Source organism: Vanessa cardui, chromosome 9 (genome assembly GCF_905220365.1).
Source record: "Vanessa cardui chromosome 9, ilVanCard2.1, whole genome shotgun sequence".
NCBI lineage: Eukaryota > Metazoa > Arthropoda > Insecta > Lepidoptera > Nymphalidae > Vanessa > Vanessa cardui.
The window spans coordinates 4,355,775-4,382,049 of NC_061131.1; the positions used below are offsets into that span (position 1 = coordinate 4,355,775).

At 31.7% G+C, this 26,275-nt stretch overlaps 1 protein-coding gene across 1 annotated transcript in view; it reads right to left on the minus strand.

Moving 5' to 3' along the window:
- The window catches only part of LOC124532527, a 114,861-nt gene that overhangs the window by 82,920 nt on the left and 5,666 nt on the right, over window positions 1-26,275 (minus strand). The window contains exon 2 of the mRNA XM_047107462.1: window positions 8,224-8,304. Coding sequence (XP_046963418.1) covers window positions 8,224-8,304 — 81 coding nt within the window. The remainder of the gene's footprint in view (window positions 1-8,223; window positions 8,305-26,275) is intronic.

Sequence of the window (26,275 nt, forward strand, 5' to 3'; positions counted from 1 at the left end):
AAAATTATGGACATTTTTGATAATATTAAGTCCTGATAATCTCCTGAACTTGTATAGAAGAAATTATTTATTTTTTTATACTAAAAAGTATTTATACATTCGTACTTAAATTTCAGTGACTTCCATGTTCGTAGACAGATAACTATTACCGTGTTACCTGACCATTGGAAAATGCGTCAATTTTATTTGTTAATAGTCAAATAAGTTAATTTGGTGGTTAGTTATTCGTTTACAGAACATCAGTAAATTGGTGGAAAAGCTATGTAATATTTAATTTAGCTATAAATATAAAATACTAATAAAACAGCAGCTTAGGAAATCGATTACACACATTCTCTGGTAATACTGTTTACTGTTGCCTTGAAAATCTCTAGTAAAACGGCATCCAGACATCTCAGCGAAAGTCAGAAGAGGCACGCAATATCCTAGACGCACAAAGGATCCCTTGTGACGGGTCCGGTGTCGTTTCACTTTAATTCGGCCGACTCGTCTGCGGCTGCGGCGGCTGAACAACAGATTAATCTCGATGTAGCCCCGAGCGAAGTGATTTCCTACAACGGCACTTGATTTCAGTACTACTTGAATTTTCCTTCTTATTTTATATTATTTTCGATATATTAATCATTATAACTATTATCTATTATAGTAAACTATGGCAGAATAAAAGTTCACTGTTCCAAACAATTTTTCCAAATGACCACATTCAGCAAGCGTATCCCTGAAGTGAAATCCTATGAACTCATTGAATTGTAATATTAACGGTACCTATACATATATATATATATATATATATATATATATATATATATATATATATATATATATATATATGTATATATATATATATATATATATATATATATATATATATATATATATATATATATATCTTGATTTTGATATTTAATTTAAGACCTGAGAATATAAGAAGATTTTGTTGCAGTTGCGTCTTTACAGAAGTCAGACCGCTTTATTTAACACAAAAAATAAATATCGATTATAATATAAAAGTTAATACAGCAGCTGAAACTAATAATTTGATATTTATTTTATGAACAAAGTAAGTATTCTATTAAATGTGCACAGAAATTTATCCTCTGTATTAAAACATTTGGTTTCACGACGAATTAAAAAAATGACTTCTGAATGTACAGCATACTTTCTTTTAAACCAATACTATTAATATACCTTAAACAGTGGTTATAATCTCATGACCTTAATGGGAGGCATTAAGATAGACAGACAGAAGAATCTTAATTCAAATGAGTCTGAAACAAATAAATAAAAACTAGTCAACTTATTCTCTAGACTGTTCATTGCCTCGTAATAAAAAAATCGAAATGAAACTCAAAGGTTTGTGTCGCGAGGACGTTTTGTATTTTATTCAGAATTTTAATATTGGACAAGGCTGGAGTTTTTAAGACCCCAATATTAAATACTAGACTATAATGTGTGTAGGGTGTTAACCCTACATAGCGCTCCCTTCGACGCTTTGATACTCACCCTTTTATTTGTTTCTCGTTTTTACACTTTAATCATTGTTTATATCTCTACACCGTAAACAGCTATAAAGAAACATTATACAACTGCCCTTTATAAAGTCTTCAATCTTGCAAAAAGTGCTGAAACGTACTTTTCAAAGAGACAACAACAGACAGAAAGAAAATATTTAGGTAACAATTTTTTGGTTGTCAACATTTTATTTGAACATCAAATAAAATAATTATGTTGTTGTTATACTAATATGAACTATATAATTTACCTGTAAGTGAAAATGTGTTATATATGTTAGTATCTAATGCAAAGATTTACAAAAGACACCCGAAAACAATAATTGACTTATTAAATAATTGTTACGTATTACAAATGATAATCGTAGATTAAAAAATATTTTCATATAAACGTTGCTTCAAATATGAGTGCAAATTACATAAAGGTATGTAAACCCGGCATAGTCTAGGGCACTTAAAAAGAATGAATTTATTTAATTAAATTCTTTAAAATGAGGCTCAAGTCTTAAGAAATTGCGATAAAAATAAAATATAAACACACAAAATGTAATAAATTTTTTGAGTCATTTTATATTTTTTGAGAAAACTTTATGTAATCCTGCTTTTTGCTTATACAACAACTTTCAAATCATAAACATAAAGCATTAGTTAAAACTTAAAACGAATTCCACACTCGCGTCGGACCTAACTAATGTGTTAATAATATAAAATACATATGTGACATTGATTATCATAAAACTTATTATAATAATATAATTGCGAAAGTAAATCTTCCTGTCATTGGATTTTGATTAAATTTGGTTAGAACCAAGCTTGAACATCTAGCAAGGACAAAGCTTTTGAAATTAAGCTTCTTTTTTACTCCTACCATTGAGGAACTACACGTAAATCGAGATTGAAGCGACGAGTTATTAATATAAATTGCTGACTTCTAGGTCGGATATGTTATATACATATATAATCGTACGTAATGTATGTAATTAATTAAAATAACTACTGCCTTTTTACCGATTTTTCTCGGTGCAATCTACATTCCGAACCAGAGTCAGTGTACTTGTAAAAGCCTACTTTAGCAAAGTATATTTTGATTGATATTATATAAAAGTTAATTTTATCAGAATTGTGCATTATTCGGATTTGAAAAATCACGATCGATTATATAATAGAGTGTCAAATTTGTTTCTTTCGGAATAGCAAAGCTAAAACTTTCCAGCCTATTGGAAACCAACAATACAGTCGCTGCGACGAAGAAGTGGGTGTTAAGAGACGGAAGTTTTTAAAAGTTTTCTTCCGAAACCGTTACTTAAACCGTTGGATTTTGTAAAGTGCAAAATTGTGTTTTAAATATATTTTGAACGGACTGTATCTAAATGGTGCTGTATTGTATATATTAATGTAATGTAATGTTTAAAAATATGATATTTTTTTGACGTTCAATCGTTATCATGGCAAAAAAGTAGGCTACGTCCTTTCTTGGAGTTCAAGTTTGCTTCATAGTAAACATCATCAAATTCGATTCATTAGCTTGGTCATAAAAGAGCAACAGACAGACATAACCGACATACAAACCGTTGAGCGGTCGTTGTTGTGTGTTCATAGAGGAATTATGACGTCTTATACTGAAATCTTATAAATTTATTATGAATATTTTCTTTCTTAGGTTACTTATATGCTTTAATTTTTAGTCAAGTTATCGGGTCAATGTTAATTTTATTTACACTAATCGTAGAATGTTGTTTTTTTTTAGTGCAACTTATTTTCGTTTTTTTTACGTTATATTGTGATAATAATATTTTAAAGATATGTAAATTGTCGTAAGGATTTTAGTATAAGTTTTCCATAAAGAAACTTCGTAATAATATATCAAGAAAAATTGCAATGGATGATTTTGCAAAAACTGAGCTTTAAGCCACGAGCTGTAAAATGTAATCCATCGTGATGAACGACTATTAAAATTGTTGTTAAATATTAAACTTATTTCTATCTTAGATTTATTTAGTATTGGAACAAACCATCATATTCTCCTGATCGAAATTTGACCACGGCTGAAAAATCAACGGTGATTTATACTCATAAAATACTAAAGCGCTTTAGTATCCACGCAAGCATAATTCCTATACTCTCAGTCTAATCAATATGACTCGCAGGCCAATACGACCTGAAATATTTTAGGTGCGAAATCAAGTGTACGGCATACTTTACTAGTTTTACAAGCTCTCTTTTCTCAAGTAAAAATATAGAACGCGTGTATGTCAACCGATGATTGTTTATTTAAACCCAGCCAAGCATCAATTTCATTCTTAATTTATATTTGAAATTCGTCTCGTAATTAATTGTGAAGTAAAATATTGTGCAACATTGAGGCAACTTGCATGTGTCTAATTTTAATGAAATTCTACTACATATTTGAAGCAAATTGCTTTGAAAAAGCGTGGTAGAAAATCCCCAAACCTTCTAAAGTAAATTCTGCAATTTTTGACAGTAGAACCCAGTTATGTCAAATCTTAAGCTTTATAAACCGCTGGAAAAGGCAGCCTTATCATGCTGCCCTTACCATACTCATATATTCATCCCCGCGGTCACTTAAAAGTTTGCGCGAATGTGTGACACAGCATTGATTTAACCGTCGCTGCTCAGAGTAGTGTGTTTCGATTAATTTGCGCAAGTGTTCACCTTTCCAGCATAAAATATTAGCTTATACAAATGTTAATGTGATAATATTAATAATCATAGCCAATAATGTAAACAGCTCTTCATATAAAATGGTAAATTGTGTATTCATTCGACAGATTATATTTATATCGGAAAAATGATAGACTCAAGAAACAAGATAAGTGAGATAAATGTTGAGGGAAGGCTTTCAAATGAGGGTAAGCTACGTCGTTGCAATTTGTATCGCGTTGAAGCGTGGGCTCTTTTCCTTTGCATTGCAAATTACTATTAGGTTGTCTAGTGTTGTGAAAATGATTAATACGTATTAACTTGTTTCTATGGAGATCATTATCACACAATACTATTTGTACACAAATAAACAATTTGTAAACAAATTCAAATCGCAGTATGTAATTATCAAGTATGAAATTAATATGAACTTTATCTATATACTTTAATATGTTTCGCAGATGGTTCGAATTCTGTAAAACATTGATAGACATCGCGACTGTACATTCTCAACGGAAATTAGGACGCGTTTAAAGAAAGCTTTCACGAGAAACGCACTTCACTTTGTTATTTTAACTGTATTATTTTCAAAATGGATCGGGAATAGTAACCTTAATAAATTAAAAGATTAGTAGCGTGACATTATTATATAGTCCAATAATATATAATAAACGGGCAACAAAAAAAACTAAATATATAACAATATATAAGTGTACAATACGAACAGTATCATATTTCCGAACTGAATATAGCAATAGAAATTCATAAGATTTGAAGATTTATTAGTTGAAAATTTTACGTGTGATATTATGCTACCAAAATGGAAAGTAGTGACGGATAAAAGAAATTTCATAGAAAAACACAAACATGCGTGAGCTAATGAAAAATCGTATTATAATACACACATTCAAATGTAACTATTAGGTGACATTTGCCTTACTGATACAAATTTTAAAAATTCCACTTTGTTTCGTGCTAGTTCAGCCTCACAGTTCCTTCACATGCCACATTCGTAGGAGCCGACTAGTATACTTCACAGCGCCTCACACTTGACCTAGCCCGCTCTCAGCGATTATTATCTACGACGTAGTACATCGCTTTTCTGCATATGAATTTATGTCTCTATTTAGCGAGAATACTGAATAACCAGTTACAAGAAATATACTTATAGTTTGAATTGTAAGCAAACAATTGCATTATCAAAAAAATAAAAAAAAGGAGTTATTGTTCGCCATACAACGTAATTTATTCAAATGTATCTAGTAAAATATGGTCAAGTACCTAAATTTATAAAATATAATACAATTGTATTAATCTTTCTTAGTTTACATGTTTTTTTTATATCTTAGAAAGATACATGCAATCTTATTTATATTCGAATTATGTAGAGATCGAATCAGTTGATTAGGAATTCAGTTCAAGTCGATAATAAACTTTAGATCTTGATAACATGGCTATCTTTATTACCGCGTTTAAAATGATCACATTTCCACAACACTGATACATTGTAACAGGAGGTAGAATGTTTATATTGATGTATTCGAAACCATATAAACTTTATTTTCGAATAATTGAATATGATAATTTAAACTCGAAATTACACTGATATTTTAATATACTTCTAAATATTAGTGGCAGGGCTTTGTACGTTGGTAGATCAGCATTCTACCGTCAAACAGAAATATTTAGTATAATTGTGTTTGAAGGGTTAGCCAGTGTAAGTGATAGCACAATGGACATAGCATCTTGGCTTCCTAGGTAACTGGTGTATTGGTGGTAAATCCAGTCTGCCAACCTAATTAAAATAAAAAGAAGATAACTATCAAATCCAATTAATACTTTTATAAAAAAAAACTTCTACAAAAAAATATCTATAAAACTAGCAAAATAACTTATTTTATTAACACTTATACATTCACATATAATGGAAATGTAGTACATATATGTATTTTTACTGAACGCGCAATGAAAACTTACAACATATTATATAAAGTGACGTGACATAAGCCCCTTAGTCAACTAGCCTATATTAAATATTCCTAAAAATCTCGCAACGACTAGGCGTGGAGACACGCCAATCATACGTCACGGTCCAATCAGATAACGTCGTTCCTGACATACATACATACTCTAGATACTATCTTTTGAAGTTGAACCTACCGTGCGATTCTGTAAAAATTCACTTTGTATCTCACTGGTGAAATGCTGAGATCTGATTTAAGGTGATACGCCATTTTGATACGGGTATCTCATAAATTATATTTTCAACATTCTGACTTTTTAAACTCGTGTCCTGCGGTGAGATTCGAGTTTCTTATTACAGAATAGCCCTACTGATAAAAAACAAAGTTTTCCTATTATTTATTGAAATAACTGGCAGTCAAGCTATATATATATATTTAAATTAATTGCTGAAATAATCAATTAACCAAACTCGCATATACAGATGATATTTAAATAAAACGCTTGTACTTTATTTGCAATGTTATAGGTACAAATATTATACAGGTCAAATTTTGTAAGCTTATTTGTGTATTTTAATACTCCAGAGTTGAAAAAAATCACATTGTTTCCGATTAGATTCACATTGTTTTAGATTAGACGTTTTGGTTATATTATATATTAATCAACATAATTATTGTATGGACACTAATTTTCTTTTTTTTATCCAATCGTCCAATCTTATTCGAATCGTTTTGATCGATAATAAGCCTTAATTTAGCTTGAAACAAGTATTACAAGCGAATTTTTTTATTGCATATTTACATATGTATTTTGATTCCGTGACGTATGGTTATTCCCTAAGGTTGGATGAGGTCATTCTAAACTTAACGAAATAAACCTAAATTTATGCAAGGGTGCACAAGCCCTTATATCAAAACATGAATGTAAATATTTTCTTCGAAATCCTTGCAACTGGCTTATTATAGAAATAGTAGGGTGTGTCCAGTGAGAACCGTCAATTAGGCTGTACAGTCTGTTACTGATGCGAGTCACTTAGGGTAAAGCCACACTGTGAAATGACACCGCGTGCTTTTTATTTTAAACTGAACATAACGATATATATGACAAGTGACACACCCTGACTTCACACGTGTGTAATTTATTAATAAATAAAATGACTTCTTGTAAATATCTACAAACTACTTAAATATATAATAATTATTTTAGATTTTATTAATTAGTACCAGAGATTAATAATTGTATACAAACAAACAAAATTCCCCTTTCTAATATTAGTATAGACGCCCAGTTATTCTTAACTCATAAATTATTCCAGTTCAAATAACAATGTAAATGAATGATACGACTTTAATTAACTAGAAATCGAATTGTAGCGAAACATTTTCTTCTGAGAAATCTTAATGTTATATTTTATATCGTTACATCTATATAAGCGCAAACAAGTTCTAGACTTTCATTATGAAAAAAAAGTTAGTTTTCTTTTGGTTAATGTTACTCTAAAAAACTGCCTAATAAAAAAAATTAAAAACTGTAAAACAGAAGAAACAAATGCACTTTATTTAATTGACATTGAGTTACTCTATCTTTATTAAAAGCGGTCTCGTTAGTGTAGTTACCGTGCTCCCCGAGTGTGGGAACAGAATATAAATTTGTATTTGCGCACGCGCAGACAGCTAACTATTGAGATTGGTCGCAGTGGCCGAAATCAGTCAAGAGATCATTATTATCATAATTAATGGCAAAGTTGCTCTACATCGTTCTGAGTAGCTAGATATGGTTCTTTTTAAAGCGATTGAAGCGCTTCAAGGGAACTCAGTGCAAACAAAAGTTTAAAAGAGCTATTTTAGTTTACCCGCGGCCTTATTGCTAGCCGCTAAGTCAGCAAAGCAGTCAAAAAACGCCCATCGACATTGGCACTGTTACATACAAAGCCTTTTCAACGTCAATGCGCTAACCTTAGCCTTTAAAATGTATTATATTCGTGATTACATATTACACGAGAACATTTAACCTTTCGTTGAAAACACTAGACGGGCTTGCACGAACATGAGTATCAACAGTAAGTTGTTAATTACATAATTGTTACCTTCATGAGATGCAGACGTCGGGAGACGGTGTCGACACGCGCCTCGTGTTCGCCGCCGCCCGCCGGGAACGAGCCCAGGTACTGAAAGAAGAAACTTAATTAATAATAATAAATGTTTTGCTTTCTATATACAGAACAACATCAACCTGTAAATTTCAAACTGCTGGTTTGGAATATATTCCACCACGCTGTTCCAATGAGGGTTGGTGGATACATGTGGTAGGATTTCGTTGAAATTAGATCCATGCAGGTTTCCTCACGATGTTTTCCTTCACCGCAGAGCATGAGATGAATTATAAAAACAAATTAAGCACATGAATGTGAGTGATGTCAATGAATGTTATTACAAGAAGAGAATGTCAGTAAGTTCACTCACTTGAAAATATCGAAATACTTGAAAATTTACAAAAAATAACTGTAAAAATATTCTGACCCAATTGTACTACTCTTCTACTTTATAAAAATACACCAAAGAGACTTCGCGCTCTAAGATTATAAGTAGGCCGGGTCGCTCATTTTTTTATTATGAAAATAACTTTAATATATCTTACATGACTACAAAGTAATATACCGTGAGACATAAGAACTATGTAAATAAATAAAATAAAGCTATTTAAATATCATTACAATTTGAATGGAATACTCTACAGGATCTCAATCATCTCAGAACTCAAATAATTTTATCAATGGTTGCATGATTGACAATATACAAACAAAGGGACTATAATTGCTATTTCCTTAAGCCTTCAAATAATAAATATTGATGTCTGTTATTATTCCAACCCTCGGAATGAATTAGCCGTGAATTGATCATCCGTCTGAATGTCCTAACCCTTTTTCCCAAGGATATTGTCATATGGTCGATTGCACTTCACATAATTGGAAATGTTTTGTGTTCAAAATTAGCATATCCGTTTATAAATAGTAGGTGCCTAACCTGATTATGTAAAATCCAATAATAGTACCAGTAATTTTATAGCTATTTAACTTAGACTTATGTACGTATCTTGTTTGAAAATTTAAGTAAAATACTTGACATACACAAGTGTATACTTTACACTGACAAACGTAATACATGCTTGTTTCAAAAGCGACCGAATCGCTCAATTTTCAACATAATACGGCGCCATAACAAGCAATAACCCAAAAAACCACTATGCGATACTTGCTTATCAAATGCAGGCAAATCAAATAGATACAATGGAATTTATTTACCTCTGCTGATGTATTACAAGACCTTTTGGGCTTATTGAAGGTTTCAAAGAGTTTACTGTTTCATATTAATAGGTTTATAAAATATCCTGAATGGCTTCTTAATTTTGTCGTATAATATCAAAACTGGGATAGAAATAATGTCACGTGATATTACAAATTAATCTCTCATCGGAAGTGCAATATATTCCTGGAGTATGCATTTAGTGGAGGGTCGACAGCTAATGGTTTTGTGAGGGGTTCCTTAATTGTGTTGAGTGGCATTTTGTATTAATTAGCGCAGATGGGCGATCGGACCAAATGGCGGGCTATTGTCTGAGTGGCGAGGTTGATTTGATTATAGTGGTAATAGTGGTATAATAATGAATGATGAAATCGTGAGCTACGGGCGAATTAACGCTGCAAATTTGAGGTTAGTTTTGGTTATCAAACTTATTGAGGTTACATTTTATTCGTATTTCAATTACAATTAATATATTTTATTTTGGTAAAAATAAAGGCAAACTATCTATAAGAATTATTATTTAAATGACATATCCAAATTATACATACATATGTAGATTTTTATCTAAAAGTTTTCGCCCCCATGTTTTCTCGTGTTTTAGGGTTGGTTGTTAAGTTTTAGATATAAAAAGTAAACGAAGTTTCATTAAATTCAGTGCAGTGATTTGGCTAGGAAGAAAAACCAACAGATAGCAGAATTACTTTCGAATCTATAGTGTTAATATAGATTTATAAATGTAATTACTTGTTTTAAAATATACCTACTACTCACTTAGTGGTAGGGCTTTGTGCAAGCCCGTCTGGGTAGGTACCACTCACTCACCAGTTATTCTCCCGCCAAATAACAGTACTCAGTATTGTTGTGTTCCGGTTTAAAGGGTGAGTGAGCCAGTGTAACTACAGGCGCAAGGGACATAACATCTTAGTTCCCAAGGCTGGTGGCACATTGACAATATAAGGAATATTTAATATTTCTTACAGCGTCATTGTCTATGGGTGATGGTGACCACTTACCATCAGGTGGCCCATATGCTCGTCCTAAATAACCTGCTAACCTATACCATAAAAAAAGGAAAAATAATAATAATTTATATTTTTATTAACGATATAATTTGATGAATTGATCTTTATACAACAAAACCAAACGAATAAATAACTACTTTTATACATGTCAATATAATACGTTAATATAATACACATACCGTAGTTACGTGCTCAACGGAGCATGTGTGATCGACGTGTTTCTCAGACATGCTCGCGCGAGCAATGTTTAATTAATTCTCTGATCTAACCACGAGCTCTCATCCTTCATATTGTTAGATGAGCATTTCAATTTATAGTATAGGAGTTCGTTTTCAAGTATATTTTTACAAACCATTATTACTATAGACATTCAATATCGAAATGCATTTTTAAGAGCGTACATTACAACGCGTGAAACTTGAACGAATATCATTTCCTTTGATGTGTATAAATAAATAAATATTAGACAACATCACATACATTACTCTGATCCCAATGTAAGTAGCTTAAGCACTTGTGTCATGGAAAATCAGAAGGAACGACGGTACCACAAACATCCAGACCCAAGACAACAGAGAAAACTAATGGTAATCTACATCGACTCGGCCGGGAATCGAACCCTGAACCTCGGAGTGGCGTACCCATGAAAACCGGTGTACACACTACTCGAGCACGGAGGTCATCATCATGTACATATTAAATAAACCTTTTTTCGGTGTGACCTTATTTTCCTTTATATATACGTATGCCTTTTATTAGGAATGGGGGCAATAATAATATAACCTAAGCCTGTCAAATTGCAAGGCGAACTTCTTATCGGCGAGTTATTCAGATTTTAAATATTTAATTGTATCGTTATAAAATACATCAAAGTACAAAAATATTTGCATTTATTTTGTGAATTAAAAGGAGTAGTTTTCAAAAAACCGAGCTCGGGATCGGGGTATTATTAGTAACGGAAAGGCCCTTCGGCAATAGAAGACATATATTTTTACATGTTTCAAAGATTTCATTCGTACTCTTATTTCCGAAATATATTAAGTGCTAACAAGCTAACACGTTAAATAATCGTTTTTCCTTCATCTCTTTATATGCAGATTCTGAGCTCCTAAACTAAGCCAGCATTCCTGTTCTCGGTCAAATTCATATAGCGCTCAGTAACGTGGCTGCTGTAGAGGCTAAGGATATTCAATTACGGCACTGTGACTGGATACACACAAAATTGCACGTTTAATTAAACTCCGAGCTAACGTGCTAAAGAAAATTCTAGAATATAAATTCTTACATAACTTATTTCATTAAAAAGGCTGACGTTAAAGTATCAAGATTCCTCGGACTAGTACTACAAAATTGTTTCAGTATGAAAATCTTTTCATTCATACTCTCTCTTCTTTCGGAATATTAAAATTTTACAATGATAGCCGCTTAGATACCATTTGTATAAACTGTTGTATTGTTAAGAGATTTTTTTATTTAGACAACATCACATACATTACTCTGATCCCAATGGAAGTAGCTAAAGCACTTGTGTTATGGAAAATCGGAAGTTACAACGGACACAAACACCAAGTACCATGGCAACATAGAAAATTAATGATGATCTACAACGACTCGGCCGGGAATCGAACCCGGGACCTCGGAGTGGCGTATACACTACTCGACCACGGAGTTCGTCGTATGACGTATTTATTACAGAAAATACTTCAAAAAATGAAATGATAAGCAGTCAGGTAACAATTATAGTACAATTTTACTATTTATCTTTTTTGTAATTATGGACGAAGACAGCGTGCTGCACCGACTCCAAATAAAATTGGAATAAGGGCAGGATGATGATGAGGGCTTTCTCGGAATAAAAAATAAACACGGTAAATTCGTAATGCTTAGAAACCAGTAGTCTTTTCAACCAACTTCCAAAAGGAGGAGGTTATCAATTCGTCTTTATTTTATTTTAATTTTTTCTTTTTTTTTTATTTTTGTTACCTCATAACTTTTCACTGGGTGGACCGATTTTGATAATTTTTTTTTGTTTGAAAGGTAGTGCTTCCCGTGGGGTCCCATTTTTTTATTTTTTTCTTTTCTTTTTTATTTTCTTGTTATATTTGGAGTCGGTGTCAGCCAATAAAACCCTACAGTATATCTATCAAAAAACAATATGAGAATACTTTAACAAATATGTTTTTTACAAATTACTTTTTACACAATAATATACTGGATCAATCAAGGGGCTCGTATCGCTTCTTTCTTTTGATTGTTGGGACAAGGGCACCGTGGCTGACACCGGCTCCAAATATACCAATAACTATAACTACATGATATAATCGTTAATCGACTTTTAAGTAGTCTAATATTTTTCATTTCATTTAACTTAGGAAGACTCTAAAAAATATGTTGAATACGCAATTATTTTTATTACTTTTTCGTGCATATTCATTTGTTTTAAAATAGTGTTTTGTTTGAAGTCGGTTTTTCTTTTTGTTAAAATTTTATTTATCTAGTCACACTTTCAGAGGGAATGTAAAAAATCATACCCAATGTTTTGAATATACCATATAATATATTTGCATCTATCAAACAACAGCTTATTGCTTAACTCCGAATACCTTAATAAGAATAGGGATATAGATTGATGAGTCTTATCCGTATTTTCATAATTTATTACAAAATGTGATATTATATTTAGATCTACTAACATTCATTACCAAATTCTACTTCATATTTAAGTATGATAATATTATACGAATTATTTGGTGGTAGAGCTTTGTGCAAGTCCATCTAGGTAGATACGACTATATTTGATATTCTACCGCAAAATAGGAGTACTCAGTATTGTTGTGTTCTGGTTTGAAGAGCGAGTGAGCCAGTGTAACTACAGACATAAGAGACAGCTTAGTTGCCAAGATTAGCGATATAAGGAATTACTAATAATCTTTACAGCGGTATTGTCTTTATTGGCACATTTGATCATTCGCCAACAGATATAATAAAAAAAAAACAAAACAACAACAACAACTGGCTGTAAATTCCCACTGCTGGGCTAAAGGCCTCCTCTCCCTTTGAGGAGAAGGTTTGGAACATATTCCACCACGCTGTTTCAATGCGGGTTGGTGGAATACACATTTGGCAGAATTTCTATGAAATTTGTCACATGAAGGTTTCCTCACGATGTTTTCCTTCACCGCTGAGCACGAGATAAATTATAAAAACAAATTAAGCATATGAATCAGCGGTGCTTGCCTGGGTTCGAACCCTCAATTATCGGTTAAGATGCACGCGTTCTAACCACTGCGCCATCTCCACTTAAAATAAAACAAAAAACAATATATTTTTTATTTCGAGACTTTTCGTAAGAGAGTTCTTTACCTTGGTTTAAATATGAAAAACAATATCTGTTATTAGTAGCCCCTTGAAAGAAACCTATTACGCAATGTTACATAAAGCGGCTCGCGAAAACTTAGAAATGGCGGCGCATCAAAGCTTAGCGGTCACTGATCACTTGCGTAGACGTATTAGTAAACCGCAGCGACTTCTTGGATTACTGTCGCGATTTGCGATACGTAGGTATTTAGATCTAAATAATATAACTTGTGGTTGTTTGCTCATTTAAAATATGTAGCCAAATGACTAGCAAATAGCCACATGGTAAGGATTACAATGATCCATAGGATTGGTGCTCTAAGAAACTTCCACGGGAACTTATATTTTTATCTCTCGAAGATGTAACTAAAATAGTTCCGCCTAACACTCCGCCTTCGAAGTACAACTCAACAATACTTATTTTCATTAATACTATTATCTTCTTATATCAGTAAAAATATAAAGAGTGTAAGTATATCATAATAATTAACAGAATGCGTGCGTTATTAAAATTTTTGGAAGTTATAATATTAAAATAACTGTTGTTGTATAAATATAAGTCGTTTATTATCAATGGGCATCACTCTCTTTCCAGAGAAATCTAATAAATGACAGATACTAAACAAATGACGTAGTAATTTCAGTATAATTTATAAATGTTACTTTTTCTGCTGTAACAAATACCAACATACACAAGATAAAAAAAGATAAGAATAAAGCTAAATAACCGTAATAACTTTATTTTCTTTACATGATAACTTCTAATCTATCGAAAAGAATTGAAATTAAATTCGAATTTCAAAATAAAATTACATAAAAAAGTAACAATTCGTTTCAACGCCATCTATCGGGTGGTGTTTGAATTGCGACTGAAGACTCTTCTACTGAAGCCACCCTGTAAAAATCGTGTATCTCCCATGTAGAGAACGCCAGACAATTTTTAGTAAGTTTCAAGAGATGGCGCTGTTTATGTAAAGGTAATAAAAAATATAAAACAACATTAAATTGATAACTTCATGAAAACTATTTAAAAACAAAAAAAAACAACATTTTTTTACAATAATCTTTATCTAAACTGATGTTTTTTATGACTCAACTAACTAATTTAACCAACTAAATTTACAAACTTGTAAAATCGAGATTCACCAACTAAAAATAAAAATATGGTAAATATCCCGTATAAATTAATTAAAACTCTTATCTAAAATTCCCGATCCATATTATAAAATTTTGAGGCAACTTTTTTGTGTAAAACATCGTTAAAATAAATGTGTTATTTATTTTGATAATAATCATTCAAACATTGTTCAACAAATTGAACGAAAGTTGTGATTTGTTTTTGCTAAAAATGGTCACTGGCTTAAAAAAGAGATATGTCACGTGGACGATTTTTCTCTTGATATTTTTAAAAAATGTGTGTCAGTAGTATCACACTACTACTATTTTTACGATTCCCTTAAATTTGAGTAAACATCCCAACACCCGAAATACTTTTTAACGATCTTATTTATAAACAAAAAACAATTTATTATTCGCCTCAATAATTCCGGAGAAAAAGTTAACATAATTATGAAAGTCATCAGCACATCATTAATTTAACTCGGTTAAATTAATGATTATCGAAGTATATGAACTCTTTTATATGTGGTTATTTATAATAATTTAAAATTTAGATTATTTATAAGTTAAATTATTTTTGAATACTTTTGAAAAAAATCAAATAAGAAATGCAAATTATTTACTAATTGACAACCCTAATCGGAATGATCGGTACAGTTATTCCACGTCAGCGACTCTCACTAGCTCACTATATCTCCGACATCAGTTCGACAACATGCTATCAATCAAGTTCATTGCTGGGCAGACATTGACACATAACTCGTCAACAACTATCCAATCATCAGGCTATACCGTTGCTAGCGATAACAACATTTGTCATTATTCGAAAGTCAATAACTTTGAAACAACCTCTCTTGAATTTAAATGGCGCTTTGCAAAGTTAAAAGGGTCGCAAAGTTTGACAGTGAAATAAGTGTCTGGAATTTGTGAGGAGACGCGCACAAAGAAGATCGTTAGTTCTAGAAAGAATAAGTCAAAATTACTTTATGGAATTATTCGAGTAGAAATGTGCTTTTAATTTACCACGCCTTTAAACAAAGTGTTGAATTTGGATAAAAGGGGAACAGTGGTAATAATCCGCTATTATGATGATGACGAAAATTGAGACCAAGTATCAATTATTCAAGCATCAAGACCTTTAATCTTGATACTTCCTTTTCTAGTTCTATCTACATCACTAACATAACTTTATATTTTTTAAATGTTGAAAAAGAGTAATTACTGAGTTTCTTGCCGGTTCTTCTCGGTAGAATCTACTTACCGAACCGGTGACAGCTTCACTTAATTGTTAATTGACGATTCAAAAGTGCTTGTAAAAGCCCACTTGAATAAAGTTTATTTTTAATTTTGAGTTTGAGTTTATCCTTTCATTTTAATATATTTTAATCAACAAAGTAAATCACATATAAAATGTTGTTAAATCGTAAGTCCCATACAATATGTTCATATAAGTCATTTATTATTATTTATTCCGGTTGTAACCAGATCACACTAATGTCACTATCCATTGCTACTTCATTTAAAGCCATTTTCGGAATCGGCTTATGTGGGATTTTTCACGAATTGGAAAGGCAAAGGGACCGCTTTTACGTAAACATCCGCTGTCCTCTCGTGCCGTGTTCCTCTTTTAACTCGACTCCCATAAACATTATTATTAATGTATTTCTTTAATCTTGATATTCGTAATAATCTTATTTTATATTTGTTATAAAACCACATTTCCATGTCAGTGTGCGACCATCTCTAATCAGTTTAACGATCGTAATGATTATACAAGTTTTATTGGCGTAATATAAACTCGAGGAAAAGTTTAATCTGATAATTTAAGACGCACCAATTGTGTAAAACCATTTAATTTAAATATAAGTAGTATAAAGAAACATCTTATTATTTCCTTTAATTTTTAACCCAACATCAACCTAGCCTTATTAACTTAACTATACGATCTCATGCGTTATCTTTAGTCCTATTTGTGGACAGTTTGGGAAACTTTGACATTGTAAATAGCTGTACCGATTTTTATTCTCCCTCTGTGTGTGTATGTGTGTGCGTACGCGTACGTGTGTGTTTTAATACTGATATATTTTTAAAATAATAATGAAATGTCAATTGGCAGTAACATGAACATACAATCCACTTAGTAACAAGTCTATGAAGCGTTTGGATAATTCAATAGCTTCCAAACAACCGCAACGAGGCTTAATTAAAAGGCAAATAGTTCACACGCACTCGAATGCTATGTAGTTTAGGCTGGAATAGCTCTGGACGAGTGATTTTGAGGTTTTGTAGTTGATTTAACAATATTTGTTTGCGACTAACGACGTTATGTGCTATGTCTATACGTTCATCCATTTTGGAATGATTGATTCACTATTTATTTAATTTGAAATTGTTCCTGGAAACAATGATTTGGAACATAATGGTAATTCGTGTTTAACTCATCACGTTTACGATATTTACCTATACCACGGAATAAGAGATTAATAAAACACACAAAGTACATGAAAAATCAGCAATCCTTGCTCGAGTTTCAACCAAAATCTTAGTTAGAGATTCGAAAATATAAGCCACTGAACTAACTCCACTCAAATGTCAATTTACTGCAAAACTATTTGAAGTTGATGGCAATTCAATATAAAATGACTAGTATATTTCACTTAACAATATAAACAATTTTTAGAGTAAACATAGAAGCGAGTAGTATGGCTATGAAATCATAAAATAAAACAACAATGGACAAATTTGGGTGTGAATTGCTCTTAGCTCTTTGCAAACACATCGAACTGAAGAACCTACGTATATATATTATATGAATTTATCGTGAAATGAGGTTTACTAATTTAAAAACTCATTTCTCAAAATATTCAAAAATATCAAATCAGCATATTTTCAAACAATTAGTGTCAGCCGAACAAGCAATCTGCTGTTACTGTATATCTCATAGTTTTTATTCTTACTTGGTTTTTAAATATATAATTTCTTAAGATACATATACAGAACCCAAAGCGATGTAGCTATTTTCGAGAGGCTGGTAAACGCACAATTCATCAATTTATCGATTTTTAAATATGTAAATAAAATAATAACAACAATTTTATGCGCTATTTTGCGACGGCATAAAAGTTAGCTAGCTATAAATAAGCACCAATTATCCTACTTCCTATCAAGGATTAAAATTCGATTTTTTATCAAATATATTTATCAAACAGTTTATTTTATAAATAAAACAAATATAAATAACGGATAATTCCAGCTACTCCGACAAAATGGCAGCCATATTAATACCCAGGTTTCATGCCAAAAATAAGCTCCGGTATAACGAATCCGAAAATAATGCAGTCATTCCGATCCGGTAATCTTTTGTCTGTATATTATTTTTGTTGATTGCCGCAATGGAGAAGTTTTAAAGTAAACAGGAATATTTTTATCTCTACCGCAACATAAATTTCGACAAGTATTTATTAAAAGAACTTTTTTTCGGTGTTTGAAATTCTCTCGTGGTAGATTTTCATCTCTAAAGATTATCATATACATTATTATTTAAGTTTGAAATTACTTTAATAGAAGTATATACGGGTGTTAGCCGAGATGGCCCAGTAGTTAGAACGTGTGCTTCTTAGCCGATGATTGGTTCCAGCCCAGAAAAGCACCACTGAATTTTTATGTGCTTAATTTGTATTTATAATTCGTCTAGTGCCCGACGGTGAAGGAAAACATCATAAGAAAATTTCAAAAGGGTCTAATTTCAACGACTTTGTGCCACATATGTGTCCACCAACACTTATTGCAACAGTGTGGTGGAATATACTCCAAACCTTCTCCTCATGGGGTATTACTGTAATGTACTATATAAGGGTGCCCATGGGTCAGAAAAGATTCAAGTACTTTCCAAGATTTTCAAATTGTTTACTTGAGTCATCACCACGAATAGACAGATGACTGTAAGAGATATGAAAATCTGAGAAACTAAGATTATATGTTACTCACTAGTCAAACTGGGATACAATACTACGTAGTATTGTTTGCAGTAGAATAAATATTGAGTACTTGGTACCTACGCTGACGAGCTTGCACAAAGCTATAAAGTATATTTAATACGTCATTATTCAAGCCCATTATGTACCAAGTTTCATGCGCGTAATTTATATGGAAAATGTGCGGGATAAACTCTATCATATTATGCGTGTCCACCAAAACGTATTGGATCAGTATGGTGAAATGAGCTCCAAACTTAATGCCAAAAAAAGAGGTTTTTGAACATACACAGGCTATTAATTTTACTTAAGACGTAGAAGCATTAAATTCATTATGGAACTAAGGTAAAGTACCACTTGTTTCTGCAACTAAACAAGCTTGTTCAAATTTTAAGTATCTGTTAAAGAAGAGTTACTTAAACCCGTCTTAGTTAATCTGTCTAAATCACCCACAGATCCAAAATAGTTATAATCAAACTTTCTAAATTTACCAACAAAACTCCTTATCGTGCTTTACTTAGCAATCAATGAAACATAATTACCACAAACAATTTTAAGACTTCTAGTAATACATTAAGGACTATTTTCAAATTAACTTAATAATCTTATGGATTGACTGACTGCACGCCTTGAAGTTTGAAGTCGCCGAAGCTAGCGAATGTGATTGTTCGAATGTTTTTGGCAAATCCGCGATAAAGTTTATACGCTAAAGTTACAAGTCGCTGCTGATTGCATTACGCTTTTGAAGAAAGCACTTAAGAACCGTTGTATTTTTGAATATTATCGGCAATAGTTTTAAACTAAAATAGAATTTTTTATACGACTGTAATTTTATATTGCAGCTTGTACTGAACATCATAAGTCTTAATTGTAATTCGATACTGACCATTTTTGTAAATTAATTAATTTCTTTTATTCCATAGTGTAGTATAGTGTAGTCTGTAGTTCCATAGAAATTCTGCCACATGTGCATTCCACCAACCCGCATTGGAACAGCGTGGTGGAAATACGTTCCGAGCCCTATCCTTAATGGGAGAGGAGGCTAACCATATAATTGATATAGTGGGGTTTTACGCAAGCCACTTGGGTAGGTACTTATAAAATATACTACCGAAAAGCCGCAATACTTTATTGTTGTGTTCCAGTTTGAGCCAGTGTAATAAGCACAAGGGATCCCAATACCATCTTAGTTCCCAAGGTTCGTTGCGCATTCGTAATGTAAGGAATAATTAATATATATGTCTATGTGAAATGGTGACTTAATGATGGTTACTACCTACGAGTACGTTACTTGGTGGTAGGGCTTTGTGCAATCCCGCCTGGGTAGGTTAGTACCTACCCGCTCATCAATTATTCTACCGCAATATAACAGTACTCAGTATTGTTGTGTTCCGGTTTGAAGGGTGAGTGAGCCAGTGTAACTACACGCACAAGGGACATAACATCTTAGTTCCCAAGGTTGGTGGCACATTGACGATGTAAGGAATAGTTAATATTTGTCATTTTCCATGGGTGATGGTGACCACTTACCATCAGGTGGCCCAACCTATACCATAAAAAAGCATATACAAAAAAATTACGTAGTTTTAGTTATCGTTTTTGTTATTTTCATATTATTTCTTCGTAACAGCTCAAAGACTGAAAGTAAGTTCTAATACTCAGAAAGTATGGAAAGCCTTTAGCCTTTAGTTCTTCGCTTGTACATTTTCCGATCGTATCAGATTTCACGCGATAGTTTCGCGTGGTCTCGTGAAAAAAAGAAGGTGAAATAAACTTGTGATTGCACACTTACTTTTTCTCTAAAATAAAAAAAAGGTGAAACAGAGATATGATTGAGCAGACATTTTTGCTCGACAACAACATATAATAGTAACAGATAACTTAAATTAAATAATGCTGTCTGAAATTTTGAAAATATATTAAAAAAATTCATTGGATACTATCAAATTCATCGCGCGCTTTAATTCTTATATAAATAAAAACATAAGTATGTGGCTATATTCACGGAACACCTGGTAGTAGTAATATATTTAAAAAAAAATAGAATTTAGAAAGTTATTATATTTTTCTTATTCTTAGTATTACTTATAGCAATGACGTATAAGCGTCTCGCTAAATCCACAGAGTAAAGAAAAGCAAGACATATACAGCATAAAAGCGCTTCATACAATATACGCCGACATATACGAATCGATCCTCTAAAACCACTTTAGCGTGTTAAATGTTTCACATAAAAAACGTCAAAGTTTTAAATAAATAAAAACAATTTCGATATTTTGCATTCAATAATTTCCTAACGCATTGCATCATTAATACGAAGCGATGTCGTTCAGGAAATTAATCGATGTAGCGCTGGATTGATGAATGAAGTTAATTCAGTTATTTTATGAAATTTTGATAATTGGAATTGATGTTCGATTAAATCAATTAGTCCATTAAATTAAATTATAGCGAAACTCCTTAATTGACTTATTATAACGTAATGTGCGTTTATTATAACGTCGACATTTTGATTCAAATTTTTGTTTTAAGCATATCAATAAAATCAATTCATTTACTTACAATGTATATCATAAAGTTTTGTTATAAAAATGACGTATCTTTTTCTTTGTGTATGATTGATTATTAAGCGTGCGATTTGTTGAATTTTTAAACTTATATTTCCATATCAATAATATAATTTTTTAAACACATTTTAAAAAGGCATGCTTGCTCTGTATTGTAGTTTTTCATTTTAAAACTTACTGATTTAGTCATCATGTGCGAGAAAGCTTGCAGCATATTTCACGCTACTCCAAAGCGAAGTGGTGGGCACGAATAAAATTAAACAAACATATTAGGTTATTGTATTTGTACCTGCAATCCTCGATTAAAATTTACACGTTATTGCCACTGAGCTGACTGGGTGATTATTTAAATCAAATAGTCGATTTAACCGCCCGCGCTTCTAAAATAATGAAATGTCAATCAGATAATTTTATTAATCCGTCACATCCTACTCAATAGTCGACCTAAATATAAACTTTAACGCAGTATATGGATATGAATTTTTTGTTAAATAGTTTGTATAGTAATATCTACAATACAGCGATATAGTGCCTATAATAAAGTGTTGTCCATTAGAGCTAAATAAAGCGTCTTTGTTGCTATACGACTTTATTAGATTAATTACAAAATCTCAACCCGCATTCTCTCTTTCTTAGACAAATAGTGGACATCAATTGTACCTACTTGTAATTGTTTCAGTGAAACGGTTTGCGAACAGTGATCGAGGGAATGCGTTTATTAAAAAAACACTAAAGTTTCACTAAATTTATTATTTCGTATAATTGTAATTCCGTTTCTATGTTTAAAAACTTCCTCGATGGTTTATTGGCATATAGGATTGATAAATCTTTATGTACAAATAAAATATCCAATATAAAGTTATAAGGTTTACCGACTTACGATAATTTTATGTATATCTACTTTATAAATCACGAAAGTATAATCTACAAATATTAAAATATTTATTTAGTATTTTTTACTACTAGTATATTTATTATATACAAGTAGTCGCCCAAGGTTTCGCTCGTGTATTAGGGTGTCATGTGTGAAGCAAAAAAAGTAGGCCTAGATGTCTTTTCTTGGACTTCAAGTTTGCTTCATATCATTCGGTTCAGCGGTTTGGTCGTGAAAGAGCTACAGACAGAGCTACTTTGACATTTATAATATTAATAAAGATTAAAATATTTGTTATGATTAATATTTTTTTTTTATTTTGACCCGAAATTAAGCTTATAATTAAAGTCGGGCCACAAGTCTTTCGGTTGGATAGATACGAAAATGAAAGGACAAATAAATAACTATATTTGAATGATTAAAATAATAAGGCCGTAACATAAGGTTTTATCATTTTAGTAACACTTTCCTTAGAAAGCACATAAAGCCGATCGTGCACCTCAACGCTTTCTAGTCGTGTCAGATTGACATCCAATGGGATTATGAGAATAGAGGAATAAAAGGTGCACCTGTGTTATTATTTGCCCTTCCCTACGCCAATAACTATACCAAGATGGACGCCATGTCCGATATCGGACTAAGTTCTTTTTACCGAAAAATGAAAGCTATTATACTTTTCTTGTCTTCAGAACATTATTACTAAAAGACCAGCAATAAGCATGTGAATCAAAATAATTTTCATTCGGTTACAAGCCAACCACGCTACGACCGCAAACTAATGTGATTAGAGCTAAGGAATGAGGATTATTTTAGAAAATGATTCTACATATCTTTGAAATATCAAATATATATTATCATCCTTAGCGAGAGTGTCTTTTAGTTTTATTTTTCATTCTCACTTGTAAGAGCGTCTTGATAATTTGTATTTAATTGTAATACTATATATTGTAATGAAAGTATTATGCAATGAAACGCTTCAAAAACTTGCCTGCTATAAAGGGCTTATAAAATCGACCTGTCTATATTTTACAACCTATTTACCACTTAATGATTAATCGTGCAATATCAGAAACTACAACACCTACAAACTTTAAATTTTGGCAGGTAAATTTCGTATAGGATGTACACACCCGTTAAGAACGAATTTTATGAAAGTCCGCACCTAAGGGGGTAAAAAGGTTTTGTAAGTTTTTGTTTTATAAATTTCACGGATTCTGAAACTGGCTAATATAAGTTTTACTTTTCATGTTAATACATAACAAATATTGTGTGGTGCATATCTGTAATTGGTATAATATCAAATAGGTTTTACTTAATCGTTTCGAAATTCAAATATGAGCTTAATATATGTAGTGTAGGTATGACTATCTTAAATAAAAAACACAAAAACTGTAACTGATTCTAGAATACATAGCATTAATATAAACAATATTTTCTGAATAAAGAAAAAGAGTAAATTTAAATCAAAAGAAAACTTGTATATTAAAAATGTGAACGCTCTCCAACAAGGAAGGAACTCGGAATGTATTTTAAAGTGTCTGCACACAAATAGAATGTGGAAAATGGCTTTAAAATTACCTAACGTTCTCAAAGATAGATCAAGATCTCGGATGAAATGATTACATTCTTCTATGAAATAGTAAAAATTTGAAGTTAACAATAATATTTCAAAATTAAAGCGTCATTATGTCCGTGTACAATGTTTTAATGAAAGTACAATGTCAAATAATGATTTTGTGCCAAATAATATGGAGTCACACACAAATTTGTCTGGAAATAATTGTAAATTAAATAATTTCATTTCGTAGTTTAACGTGTAACAAGATTGCTAGTTCAATAAAGAACAATTCTAACTGAGTTTATATGTCTAATTATTTATGATTAATGAAACCAATGTAACCTAGATAAAATTCGGACCCATGTTGTTGTACATTACATAACTTGATGGTAAGGATTTGTGCACATCTGAATGAGTCTCACATGGGATAGGAATAAATAAATAAATAAGAAAATATTCTAACATTAATCGGTTAAAGTTTGAGTGAGCCAATGTAACTACAGGCACAAGGGATATGATAATCTAGTTCAAAAGGCTGGTGGTAAAGTACATATGTATGTGGGTGATGGTTACTGGTAAGTATCAGGTTAGTCCATTTGTCCACCTATATATAGAGCTCATAAAAGAAATCTGTTTTCACTAGCAAAATACTATTAGTTTTTGGAGTATAAATAGTGCCAAAAAAATAAAAATAAAATTCAATAAGTTTTTTTTAAATAGATTAATGAATAAAAAATAATAAATCAATAACACTTAGTACTCTCAACCCATTATTACCTTCCAAGAGCAATAATTTTGTATTGCCGAGTTCCTGTTTATAGGTTGAGTGAGCCAGTGTAATTATAGGCGCAAGGGACGTAACATCTCAGTTTCTATAGTTAGCGGCGCGTTGACTGGAAGTGAAAGATTAATGTTACAGCGCCAATGTTTGTGATGACCACACGTCTGGTATATCGTAAAAAACTACTTGAATAAAAAAATGCGTCCGATCGGCAGATATAAAATATTTGTTAATCAAGAATAAATAATACACAAATATGGAGTAGAATAAATTAAAACATCACGTCTTGGGACATCGGGAATGAAGTGGGTTCGGTATATATTACATACTCATTAACAGACAATAAAATAACTTAACAATGTTTGAAACCAGTTCAATGAAAACGAAGAAATTGGTAGTAAATTAAAAAAATAAGTTTAAAAGTATTATATAAAATTAGATACATATAAAAGAGACAGAAAGAGAGAGAGAGAGAGACTGATTTCTACCAGATCCCTCTACTATAAGTCACTTATATTGTCTATAATAATATATACCAATGAGGTATATGCATGACTTATACACAATACGGTGGAGGAGAGTGAAGACAAACGAGAACGTCATGCCGTTAGCCATCATGATCAAGTCGATATTACCCCCAAAAGACGTTTCACATTAAAAAAAATATTTCATAAATCCTTTGCTCAAAATATAAATAGCAGCGCATGTAATTAAGCTGAGAATACAGACAAGTCTTAACGTGTTTCGCCTCAGTCTTTCGTTTACGAGCTGTTACTGTGAAACGTGCGCGGTTTACTGTACAACGTCAGATGATATTGCAAATGGTGCATATTTTATAGTTAGAAATGTTTAAAAACATCATTCTATTTTTAAAACATGGTAATTTTTGTGCAGCCTGTCAATTTCCCTTGGCAGGGCTAATGCCTCACCTTTCTTATGTTTACAAGCTTCAAACACTAATTTTCTTCCATTTCTTTAAATGGATAGACTCACGATATTATCTTATACTCATTAAGCATATTAAATTTAAGTAATAACTGCAGACTAACTATTAAGTCTATCTTGGATCTTACTATACTTTGTAGGTACCATAACATTAATCATCAATTTAAAATGTACCTTGCTATCTCAAATTTAGCAAATTTCAGGAGCATGAGATGAATGGGTTGTTGAACTCGACCGTGGCAGGACATCTCTGATGGGATCAGAATAATTTCGTCCGCCATTAATTACAACGCGACGTGCCTCAGACCGCCTTCTTGATGCAAAAGATTATAAAGGCTAGCATGCACTGTCGTAATAAAAAAACCTTACAAAAAACATTCAAGTGAAGACATAAATATAGTAGATTATAACATTCCTTGCTTTAATTTGTATATATACATAAGCAATCGTATACCAAGTTGATATATTTTTTATATTGCGTCTTATTTCATCTCTAGAGATCGCTGATGATTCAGTCTACTTGGTAAGATGCCTTATTCTAGACGCTCTTATAAGGATATTTAAATGTCTATATTAAAAAGTTAAATTGAATGTCAAGCCATAGCAAAACCACCAACAAAAGCAATAAGTTTTTTTAAG